Source organism: Nicotiana sylvestris, chromosome 3 (genome assembly GCF_000393655.2).
Source record: "Nicotiana sylvestris chromosome 3, ASM39365v2, whole genome shotgun sequence".
Classification (NCBI taxonomy): domain Eukaryota; kingdom Viridiplantae; phylum Streptophyta; class Magnoliopsida; order Solanales; family Solanaceae; genus Nicotiana; species Nicotiana sylvestris.
Window position 1 is genome coordinate 68329526 of NC_091059.1, and position 12891 is coordinate 68342416.

At 35.6% G+C, this 12891-nt stretch overlaps 1 protein-coding gene across 5 annotated transcripts; it reads right to left on the reverse strand.

The window, feature by feature from the left end:
* Window positions 1-650: 650 nt before the first annotated feature.
* LOC104245002 (uncharacterized) lies at window positions 651-11584 on the reverse strand. 5 transcript variants are annotated; one of them, XM_009800542.2, is made up of 6 exons: window positions 7388-11584; window positions 7015-7316; window positions 5438-5727; window positions 1161-1340; window positions 864-1034; window positions 651-793 (listed from the first exon to the last, which is right to left on the reverse strand). In XM_009800542.2, the coding sequence occupies exons 1-4, from the start codon at window positions 7406-7408 to the stop codon at window positions 1306-1308; spliced, it is 648 nt and encodes a 215-aa protein (XP_009798844.1). In that variant the 5' UTR covers window positions 7409-11584; the 3' UTR covers window positions 651-793; window positions 864-1034; window positions 1161-1305. The 5 variants fall into 5 exon arrangements, with proteins under 5 accessions (XP_009798844.1, XP_009798847.1, XP_009798846.1 ...); XM_009800545.2 differs by lacking the exon at window positions 651-793 and having other exon boundaries at window positions 7388-7729; window positions 11442-11584; XM_009800544.2 differs by lacking the exon at window positions 651-793 and having other exon boundaries at window positions 7388-7761; window positions 11442-11584.
* Between the last annotated feature and the right edge of the window lie 1307 nt (window positions 11585-12891).

The window sequence follows — 12891 nt, forward strand, 5'->3', positions numbered from 1 at the left end:
TTTCCACTGGGATGATACAACATTGATGGGATTTAGTTCTTGAATCTTCGTGGCTACTTCTACACTGATCCGGTTGTCTACATCCACATTCACGTGCTCAAGTTTCTCTTCCAACTTCCTTTGTAACTCTTGTTCCATGTTACTTTTTAATTCGACAACCATTTGTTCACGTTCTTCTTACAACTTTCGACTCATCTAAGCTTGCATTTCTTCACGCACAGTTGTCATAGCAGAAGACACACTAGCCTCTAAGTTTGTTGCTTGAATTTGATTCTTTTTGGAGGCTTCTTTCCGTACCCTTTACCATGAACATAGAATGTTCTCTCACCGAGAACGGAGGATAAAATCTCATCTCTAGTCATGGGATACTCGTTCTCTTCAGATTGTTGCTGAGCCACTAGTTCCTATAGCAGGCCCTGCAATTAAGCGTAGTCATATACAGTAAAAAAACATAAAAAGATAAGAATGTAGTGATTTAAGAATATTACATGAATTTGTTGGGATTGTGGATCCACCCACACAATTTCTCCATTATCATTTTTACGTGTTGGATCTCCCAGACTCCATCTGGTGTTTCTTTTTCTCTAGTGGAAGGATTTTTCTATAATATAGTTCAATAGGAAAAACATAAATAATCAAAGAAATAAATATACAAATAATAAGAAGTATATATGATAGTATGATAGTAAATATATTTTCGTCATCAATTCCTCTATTTCTACAAAAGACCTTGTACCACAAGCATGCTTAGTATCTGCTTTTTCCTATTCTTTCTATTTCTCTCGCTTACAACCTGCACTAAGTCAACAGATTATGAAACCATTGTTCAAAGAGTAGTGGACCAAACACTATTATTAAGTTACCTTAAATTCAGAACTTCCAAAATACTTTACTAGGTATTTCCAGTCCTCGAGCTCAACATCTTCAGGTCTATGAGATAATATATTTCCATCAGCAATGTGGCGAGACTAGTGAATGCTCAATCGAGCTTTCCATACTCTAAAAAGCCTTTGCATAGTACTGATGAAAAAGGCCTGCAACACATAATAAGAACTTCAAACTTATTATGAAGATATATAAATGTAAGATTATGTTGATTTTAACTATAATAATAAACCATGTAACTTGAAGCCAACACAATATTGAAAATAGCTTGTTACCTTAACCTTTAACCACATTGTTTCTCCATATTTTGAAACAAACTTTTGCCAATTCCCATCTCAGAATGAGATAGTGCTCCTCATGATCAAACCATAGTAATTAACAATATCTCTTACCCCAGCATTCAATCGAGCTTTCCATACTCTAAAAAGCCTTTGCATAGTACTGATGAAAAAGGCCTGCAACACATAATAAGAACTTCAAACTTATTATGAAGATATATAAATGTAAGATTATGTTGATTTTAACTATAATAATAAACCATGTAACTTGAAGCCAACACAATATTGAAAATAGCTTGTTACCTTAACCTTTAACCACATTGTTTCTCCATATTTTGAAACAAACTTTTGCCAATTCCCATCTCAGAATGAGATAGTGCTCCTCATGATCAAACCATAGTAATTAACAATATCTCTTACCCCAGCATATACTACTCTATGTAATGACCCGACCGGTCGTTTAATGAGTTGCAGTCTCGTTCTTCCTATTTTCGCTTCTTTATGTGGTTCAGATGTATTTCATCATATCGTATTGGTTGTTCTGTGTTCGGGATGGTCGTGGAGTGAAATGAGACATTTAGTCTCTTATTTGGAAGCTTTAGTTGGAAAAGTCACCGGAAGTTGACTTGTGAGTAAATGATCTCAGAATTTGGTTTTTATGGTTCGGATAGCTTCGTAAGGTGATTTGGGACTTAGGAGCATGTTCAAAATGTAATTTGGAGGCCCGTGGTAGATTTAGGCTTGAATTGGCGAAATTGAAAATTTGGCATTTTTCGATCGACATCGAAAATCTTGATATCGGGGTCGAAATGAAATTTCGGAAATTGGAGTAGGTCTGTTGTGTCATTTGTGACGTGTGTGCAAAATTCCAAGTCATTCGGATGAGGTTTGCTAGGTTTTTGGATCGGTTGCGAAATTCAAAAGTTTTGAAATCCTTAGGCTTGAATCTTCGGGTGATTTGGTGTTTCGATGTTGTTTTGAGTGTTCCGAGGATTGGTATAAGTTTGAATGATGATATATGACTTGTTCGTATTTTTGGTTGAGGTCCCGGGGGCCTCGGGATGAATTCGGAAGGTTGTCGGAAAGTTTGGTCTTCAAATTGAGCAACTTCAGCTGTTGTTCCTGTCATAACCGCACATACGGATTGGGGACCGTACGTGTGAGCCACAAAAGCGAAAAGTAGACCGCAGAAGCAGCAAGGATCGCAGGAGCGGAGGTCTGGACCGCATCTGCGAGCCCGCAGGTGCGAGACCTGGGTTGCAGGTACGGCGTTTGAGGAATTAATGAACAATCGCAGATGCAGTTAAGTTGACCGCAGGTGCGGTCCGCAGAAGCAAGATTTAGGCCGCAACTGTGGAAATGCCTGGGCAGAAACTATATAAGCATCCCTTTGCGAATTTTTGCCCATTTTCACCATTTTTGAGACAGGATTGGAGCTTTTGGAGGTTTTTGAAGAGGAAATCAAGGGGATTCTTATTGAGGTAAGATTCTTGAACTAAATACTCATATCTATGGTGAATTTAAGTTGATTAAACATGGAAATTTAAGAGATTAGGGGTGAAAATTGGAAAATTAGGGCTTGAAATTAGAGAGTTAAAATTGGGGATTTGAGGGGCCATTTGAGGTCCGATTTTGATGATTTTGGTATGTATTAACTCATGAGAGGATAAGGATTCTAGTGTTGTGATTTTTATCGGATTTCGAGATGTGGGCCCGGGGGTCAGAATTGACCAATTTCGGGATTTTTGAGTTCATTTGATAATTTGTGTGTGGCCTTTGTCCCTTTGGCTTGTATTGATGTTATGATTCTGATTTTGGATAGATTCGTGATGATTTGAGGCCGAGTTGAGAGGCAAGGGCATTGTGAAGTAGATTTTCATCTGGTTCGAGGTAAGTAATGATTGTAAATCTAGACCTGAAGGTATGAAACCTCGGAATTTCGTGTTGTTTTAATAAATAAGGTGACACACATGCTAGGTGACGGGCGTGTGGGCGTGTACCCATAGAGATTGTGACTTGGTCTGTCCCTTGGCAACTGTAGAGTTGCATATTTTGATAAACTCTATATGATATCTATGCGTTTTTTTATGAATCTGCTAATTTGGGTTGAATTCCATGATTGGGGCCTTGTGCCGAACTGTATGGACCCTCAAGGGTATTTTACTACTTTTTTCACACTATTTGATTCGAAAGCATATCTTCAGTCATGATTTTTACCTGTTCATTTTGATTCAGTTTCATTAATCTACTTTCAGAAATATGAAAAACTGGTTGGGCTAAGTTCCCTGATTTTATTGAAATGGCCGAGTGGCTGTAAGGTTAATGACTGAGAGAGGTCGATGACCTGATGGTGAGGATTATATATATTTATGGATTGGGCTGCACGCCGCAGCGATATGTTGGATCGGGCTGCACGTCGCAGCGATATAGCGCTTGGGCTGTAGGAGCCCCTCCGGAGTCTGTACACCCCCAGTGAGCGCAGTCGACTATATACATTTACGGATCGGGTTGCACGGCGCAACGGTTATTATTATGAGACATTTACTGAGCGAGAGTACTGAGTGTGATTACTGATTGACGAGAATTGAATCACGAGTGACTGAGAGGCTTGCCCGAGTGGCCATATATATATATATATATATATATATATATATATATATATATAACTGATACTTTGCCCGAGGGGTTTGTTTATGAAATTACTGTTTTCACTCTTCTTTTATATTGAGCTTCTACGGTAAAATGTTGAACAAATGCTTTAAAGAACTTTCATTGAAACTGGAGTTTTTACGAGATATTCGGTTATTGAAATACAGATTTTGACTTTGATATTTCTATTGAGATTCTATGATAGAGAATGTATATGATTTTAAATGCTCGTCACTGCACTCAACCTTTATTTATTTTGGTTACTTACTGAGTTGGCGTACTCACGTTACTCCCTGCACCTTGTGTGCAGATCTAGGGGCTAGAGCATCCGACTGAAAGCTGATCTTTGCCTTCAGAGTATTTTTCGGAGATTGCAAGGTAGTTGCACGGCGTCCGCCAGCCCTGCCTTTCTCCTTCCAATCCTTAGTATTTTATATTTTCGTCTTATCTTGTATTGAGTAGACAGTATCTTAGCGGCTCATGACTAGTGACAACAGGATCGGGTTGTGTTGATGTACTTACGTATTTGTTTTTTCGCATATTTTTGATATATTAAAATCAAAGATTTGAGATTATATTTGATTAGAAAATGAATTTACAAAAGATCTTTATATTGTTCGTGTTATTTCGGCTGGCCTAGTACTGTTATAGGCGCCATCACGATCGCGGTGTTTGGGGTCGTGACACTTTATCAATGTCATCTGGAATTGTAGTTGTGATTTTTCCGCTGTACTGTTTTAATATCTATAGTTTTAGATGTATATTTTTCTCTTTCTCTGTTTTTGTTCCTGGAAGAAACTGCAAAGGAAAAAAAAATATACTGAGAAAGCATAGTATTGATACTTGTACCAGTCAATTTAAGAAATCCTTTACATGGTGGCTCATACACTTGGTTTAGAGGTTTTAATGAGCAGAGACTACATCTAGAATAGATAGATTTCTATTATCAGAGGGATGGGATGAACATTTAAGGGCTATCAAACAAAGAGTCCTATCTAGAACTACATCTGATCACTGCCCCATTTTACTGGAATGTGGTAATTGGGATAAAGGAAAAGGATACTTTAAGTTTGAGAATATGTGGTTTGAACACAAGGATTTCTCTGGTTTAATAGATTTTTGGTGGAAGTCATATGATATTCAAGGAGGTCCTGATGTCATTCTTGCAAAAAAAACTGAGCTTGTTGAAGGTAGATATTAAAAAATAGAATAAAGAAGTATTTGGTAGTCTGGAAATAAAGAAGAATAAGGTTTTATAAAGGTTGGAACAAATAGATCATGGGTTAAGAGAAAATCAGAATCAAGAGAAATTAGAAAATGAAAGAAATGTTGCAATAAGGGAGCTTGAAGAAGTAGCACAATCTATTTCTTTGGTGTAATAGTAGTTTTATAGATAATACTGATCATTACATGGATTTTATGGAGCTACTTATATAATGTTGTAATTAACTACATGGATATTCCCAACAGTTTTGTACTCTTTTCTGGTACCATCTTGGTATTTAGTTAATAAACCTTTACCTCCTTTACCTTTCAAAAAAAAATATATGTGGCCAAATATATATATGTGTGTGTGTGCGCGCGCGCGTGTGTAGTTACATTAAAGGGAAAAATAAAAAACTAACCTGCACTACCAATTTCAGCTTCTGGAGAAGCATACACACTTCTGTCCAGATTTCTTGATGAAACTATCTCTATAGAAGGTCTCGGGTAGCTTGATATTTGTCCTGTCTCTATAGGTTCTTGAAAAAGATTATTTGATTCTTTTGTCTCTAGGGATGCTCTAGTATTTCCCCTTAGCTGCAATTGTGGCTGAGACGTTGCTCCAGAATTGCTACGTCCTTGAAAATGGCCACGTCCACGGCCAGTTCCACCTCGCCCTTTGCCTCGTCCAATTCCTGTTATGTTGAACCTCCTACATGATATAGAAAAAAATTAGTAAGAACAAAGGCACAATTAGGGGTAAGATCTTATCATTATACATGAAAAATTAAAATTAAGCTTAGTGTACATAGAAGGCAGGTAATAATTCAATTCACAAAAGCTTAATAGATAACTAGTTATGAAATTAAAGTTACAATCATCATGATTAATTTCATTGTCTGTTTAGTAACGACTAAGATACAGAGAACTTTTCAAAACAAAATGAGACATCTAACTACATCCGTCTTTGCTTCTCAATCTTCAAAGGCATCATCAGTGTCTTCTCCATCACCAAGTAAATCTTTTTCTCTTTCTTCATCATCAGATACATCTATATGATTGTCATCAATGAAATCATATTCCTTTTCATGCATACTTATCTGAGCTTGTATACTTGCATCAATACTTTGTATTTCAACATCGTCCCTATGTAAAGTCACATCGATATTATTTTCCTGGTCATTGTTTTACAATATATTCAATTCAACTTCCTCTTGTAGATAAGCTTCTTCATTCAGTAATGCTTCATCTTCAACTTCTACAAAATTATCATCAACTTCAGGCATATTGAAAATGTCACGAGAATTTGTCTTTACAACGACAAGCCAATCTTTATCAACCATGTCTTCTAAGTAGAAGACTTGTTCAGGGCACATTGGCTCATTAATGTTCAAGTCACAATGAGTATTTTCACTTGTAAAGCCATATTTGTCAATCTTATATCCTCTTCCTAAGTGAGCCACATCCTACCAATGACACTTGAATAGGTAGATTTTCTTATTTCCCACATATGACAACTCATAAATGTCCTCTAATACACCATAATACTCCTTATTAGAATCTGAATCGTCTCCTTTTACAAGGACTCCACTATTATGTGTTTTTCTTCTCAACTCAAGATCTTTTGTATGTAATCTGAATCCATTGACTACAAATCTAGAATATCGATACACCATCGGTGCAGGACCAACGGCTGAGCTTATGAGCTCATCATTTGCATGTCCTTGGGCAGATAATATACAGATTTACAAAGACAAGTAACACCCTTGTGACTAATAACACTATGTAATAATTACACTAATATTAAAATTATCATTTAACTCGACACATACACGTGCACGAAACCAATCAAGAAACTCATTGTTATGCCCATCTCTCGTTGAACCATGTCTTTCAATCTCTTCCCTGTATTCCCTATATTTTGATAATGGAGTTAGTTAAGACAGTGTATTCAAACCATTTTAATGTGAGCCTATCTTGGAATTAATAATTAACTTACTCCATGAATGGTGAAATCTCTTCACAATTTTGAAGCACATACATACAAGCTTGTTTAAACTCATCATGAGATAGCTTGATGCCTTCTGAACCACCTTTTATTTGCCCACTTTTCTTAAAGATAGATATCTCACCATTTGACACAGAGCCATCATCATTTTTAGTCGGTTTATTGAACTTGATTGAGATATTCTTTAAGTATCGTGAGCAAAATGTGAGACTTTCCGTTGCCAAATAACCTTCTGCAATTGAACCTTCAGGATGAGCATTGTTGCAAACATATGACTTTTGTGTCCCAAATACCTATATGCAAATGATTCATTAATGTAATATGTTAGTAAAAAATATGGCATTTTTATTATAGAACACATTACCTCTCTAAATGATACATCCATCGAAATTGAGCTGGTCCACCAAGATTTGCCTCTTTTGCCAAGTGAATTGGCAAATGCATCATGACATCAAAGAACGACGGAGGAAAAACAATTTCAAGCTTGCATAATATGCATGCACATTTAGCCTCCAGGATATCAAGACCTTCAATTGTCAAGGACTTGGAGCATATTTTTTTGAAAAATTTGCATAGCTCTATAATTGGTTCACACACTGTCTTAGGCAACAAACCACGTATTGCAACTAGGAGAATGTCTTGCAATAATAAATGGTGATCATGAATTTTCAATCCATAAAGCTTTTTTTCAAGTACGTTGACACACCTTGAAATATTTGATGAAAAAGCATCAGGAACCTTCAAATTAGCCAAGAAATTGCATAACTTCAACTTGTCTTCTGAGGACAATGCATAACATGCTGCAGGTAATAATACATTATCCCTATCCTCTATCGGATGCAACTCTTGCCTAATACCAAGGTCCACCAAATCATATATAATTTATAGTGTGTCCTTTGTCTTTTCAACCATATTCATCACAGTTGATATAATATTATCAGACACATTTCTCTCTAAATAAATTACATCAAGGTTATGCCATAACAAAAGAGTATTCCAATAAGGCAATTGAAAAAAAATACTTTTCTTCCTCCAATTGTAAGCACTTTTTGGAAAATCACGTTTTCGCCTTTTTCCCTTCACATAACCAATATTTCCAAAGCCTTATAATTGTACAAGTGCTTCATCGATTGTTAAAGGATTAGGTGCAACCCCATTTTCTACCTTCCCATCAAATTTCCTCCTATTTCGGCGCCATGGATGATCTATTGGGAGAAAGCGACCATGGCTCATATAACACAACATATTACGTAAAGAAACTGAAATTGTGTCTTTGTGGCAACAAGGGCATGCAAGCTTGCCTTTCATTGTCCATCCTGAAAGGTTTCCATAGGTAGGAAAGTCATCAATCGTCCACATGATAGCTGCACACATCTTAAAATTAAATTTTGAGTATGCATCATAAGTTTCCACTTCATCCCATAACTCATTTAACTCTTCAATCAATGGTTGTAAGTATACATCTATATCATTACCTGGACACTTGGGTCCTGAAATAAAAAGTGTCATCATAAAATAGGAATTGTTCATGCAATCCCATGGTGGCAAATTATATGTAGCTAATACGACTGGCCAAATACTATGATTAGCACTCATATTACCAAAAGGTTGGAACCCGTCACTTGCTAAACCTAATCGAACATTTCTTAATTTAGCTGAAAAGGTGGGATGTCGCTCCTCAAAGGATTTCCAAGTAATGGAGTTGGACGGATGTCGCAAGACACCACCTCATCTTTTTTGCTGTCTCTTTTGCCATGTACAATCACTGAAGCCTTGGTTTGATCGGAAAGTGTCGCAATACTTTACAAGCTACTTTCTATCCTTTTTATTCGTCTGACTTCCATCTAGACTTATCACACTTAGGACATGATTGAGCATTGGCATAATCGCGCCAATATAAAATACAATCATTCCGACATGCATCTATTTTGTTGTACCCCAAGCCTAGGTCACGAAGAACTTTCTTCGCTTCATAGAAAGAATTTGGTACAAATGACTCCTCCGAAAGAACTTCTTTCAAAAAGCTCAACAGTTCATCCATCGATTAGTTGCTCCAATGGTTAAGGCACTTCAAGTGAAGTATTTTAACAACAAAAGTTTTGAGACTTTACTATAACTAGGATAAAGTTCTATTTGAGCATCTTCTAATAATTTGTAGAACTTTGTTGCATGTATATTTGTCTCTTCATTATCCTCTGAAAAATTATCATATGCCCCATTAGTGTATCCACAAGCATCGTGAATCATTTCTGTAATATTATCCTCTTCAATACTATCATCTCCTACTTCATCATTGCGTGCTACATTAGAATTTTCACCTCTAAACTAACACTTTTCCATGCAAGTCTCACACTTTAAAAGAATCCCATAAACCTTTCCTCAATAAGTCTCCTCTTACATTGGTCCTTAGCTTGAACACAGTGTTCACACACCCTTTACAAGGACATCGAATCATAGTGCTCACCCTTGATTGGTTGAATGCCCAACTAAGAAAACCGTCTACTCCATTTCTATATCTTTGGTCTCCTCTATTCCTAAGATTCAACCAACTTTTATCCATACCTATTTTTTAGGATAAAAGGCAATCAATTAATTAACTAAAAGTGAAGTGCAACAACAACCAACATATCAACAAGAACATAAGTGAAAAATATGAACAAATCAAATCACCCATAAAAAAATAGCACTGCAGCAACAACTTTTTCCTATTAAGAGTAGCATCTCAATAGAAACAGTGCATCATACGAAAATACAATAACACTATACTAGTCAAAGAGGGAAATGTTTACAATAATACTTACAGTTATTGTGGATATACCAATATTCGACCTTTGTCAACAAGATGCCAGCTTTAAATAATTTGCTGCTGATTTGATTTCTTATGGTTCTGGTCAAATTTTAGGACTAAATCTCTTTATATCTTCGTTAGTGTAAAGAAGATGAAGGAATTATGTGATGCAAGGGGACATTTCCTTGTTGAATGAACTCTTTTTGACTGCTTTCATTTGCTTTAATGGACATTCCAGTGACCACAGCATAACTAATTTGAACCCTAGGAATAGCAGAACAAGTCAAGTTGAAGTTATAGGATGAGGGGAAATGGAAGGAGACATTCTTTCTTTTTTTTATATTGGACCATCTATACTCTGGTTCACACACACTGTAGTTCAACATGAACTTGTATGATTACATACTTGAGACACAGAGAAGAAATGAATATGAATTTGCCGTGCAATTTATCCAATATTTAAAAAGGAAAATAAATCCATAGATCTACATGTTGCACTAGTAATGTGGCAGATTTCTGAAGTTGGGTTACAAGATTCACAGTCAAACCTTCTTATCTGATGTATAGGTACTTGTACAGAGGTTTGTCTATTGGAGACCACCTAACATGTGACCAATGCCTAAGGATCCATGAAAAACTAACAGAAAAAGCTGGTTTGGGTTGCATACTGCGTTGTCTTGCTCATTTCTTTTTCTTTCTATTATGCATGATTTGGATGTCGCCTTGAATGCATAATAGTATGATTGTATGCGTATAGCTGCTAAGAACCAGAGCATGATTTACTTTTAAGGAGAAACAACTCCTGAATTCCAAAATCTTTGCTAGAGACAACAACCCAAAGGTTACCAAATAAATGTGCACATGAGTTCTTAAATTTCTTTATGCTCTTTTGGCAATAAGATAAAATTTTGCATACTGCAAGCAGTATTGAACTGATGGACAGAGAAAACAAACAACTGGTACCAAATGCTAATAAGAGCATTGTATACAATTTTCCTTTGTTGCATCAAACAGATAACGGAATTGCAGACAGTAGACAGTAGCAATTTCACTGACGCAGATAGTAGCATATGCGTGCACCTTCAATGAATCAATGGAATTGCAGATCGGTTGTTCGGTAACCGAGGAACCAAAACCGTAAACCGCACCGAACACCAAAATTTAAAAATTTGTAAACCACACACCGACCGAATAACCGATCAAACCGAAAATCGAACAACCAAAATTTACGGTTCAGCCGATTTTATGCCCACCCCTAGCTCAAATAACCTTCACTCACACTACACAAAATATTATTGGGCAAATATTTATGAAATTTTCGAGTTCCATAGAAAAATATCAAGAAAAATGAAGACCCATAACACCTAACATCACATTTCACGGTTTTGAGAGGAATACCAAACATACAATCGTCAAAGGTCTAAAATTTCAGAAAGAAGTTTTCAACTTATTCAGCGAAAGAGCAGTCGACATTGAGAAAGGGCTTTAGGCGATGACTATTCAAGAAATATTACTTTTGATTCCTGTATATTTTTAAATGGGTCAGAGAAATTAAAGGTGGAATTGAAAAAATAATCATTCTCGCTAGCTTCATGTACCACCCAAAAGAATTTAGGATTCAAACACATACCTATTTTGAGAATATAATTTCTGATTAGGGCTTTGGGTATTGGTTTATATTTGCGATTTAAGGATAGATTCAAGAATAGGGAATTGGATGGATAATTTTTAATAAGAGTGGGAGAAAACCCATTTTGTTGAGAGAGAGTACGTTTCTTCTCTATAAACTAGCCTTTCATTTTCTTTCTTTGCTTCTTTTTATTTAAGTAATTTTAAGAGTTTTTTTTTTTTAAATTATAGTAGCGACCTAGTCGCTCCAAAAGGCCTACATGGGCAATATTTTTTAAGTCGCTCCTAAAACATTGGAGCCAAATTTTGGTTAATAGCGGGAACTAAAAAATTCAGGATTTAGTGGCACATATTAGAGGTGACCTAAGAAAATCGCTACTAAAAGTTTATCTTCTTTAGCGACTTTTTAGAGTCGCCACAATAAATTTGATATTTACAGCAATAAATAAAGTCCCCACTAAATATTGCCCCTAAAAGACCGATTTCTTGTAGTATATATAATCACCATGGTGAGGAATAAATTTGCAAAACCCATTTATTGTTTTTCATTTTTCCAATTTAGCCGTAGCTGCTGTTAAATCTGCTGGCCTACTTCTTCTTCTCCACATTTACTCTTTCTTTTAGATACTAATATATAGAGAAAAGAAGTATCTCGAGAAGGTAAGTTAAAGAGAGAGAGTGATAGTATTAAGTATTACTAGTTTTTGGACACGTGCAATGCACGTGTGTTCCATATGAATCAATATAATTTATTTTAAACAACATAAACATTAGTATAAACAAAAATTTGAAGCTTAAAAAGTGCAAAGTCAATTAATAAAATGTGTGACCAAATTGAATCTCATCATATAGTTGTGCCATTTGACACTTTCCACAGAACAAGGGTAAAAAGAAATTTAAAACCCCTCTATCATGCACCACATTTGAAGTTGTCGTTCTTCAGTAATTTTATGCTCTTAAAATATCCAAGTAAAATTTGATGTTATTTTTACATCAACATTTTCAAATTCCCCCCTGCCAATAAAAATTTTAACTAAGAAAATAACAAAATTCTCATATTAACTATTCTAGGCATCCTATGCCATATTTCCGGGGGGGGGAGGGACAAAAAACTATGTGTAAAAAATGAAGCCCTAGAGCAAACAAAAACTACAAAAGCTATGTAAATTTACATAGATATTTTATAAATCCTGGCTCTTGAATCCAACTCCATTGATATCAAATTAGCATATACTATGTAGCAAGATCATAATATTCACAAATTGTAGTCATATAAGCCGGAGCACCATATGTGCAGTCGATTTTTCTTTGATATTATAGACCTTTAGTTTTTTTTAGTAGCATCAAATTAATAAATTATTTAAATGATATATCATGGCTTCTAATCCAATAGTATTAGCATAAGTAAAATTTGCTATATGCGGAGAATACATATTACTAATTTTGAAAAT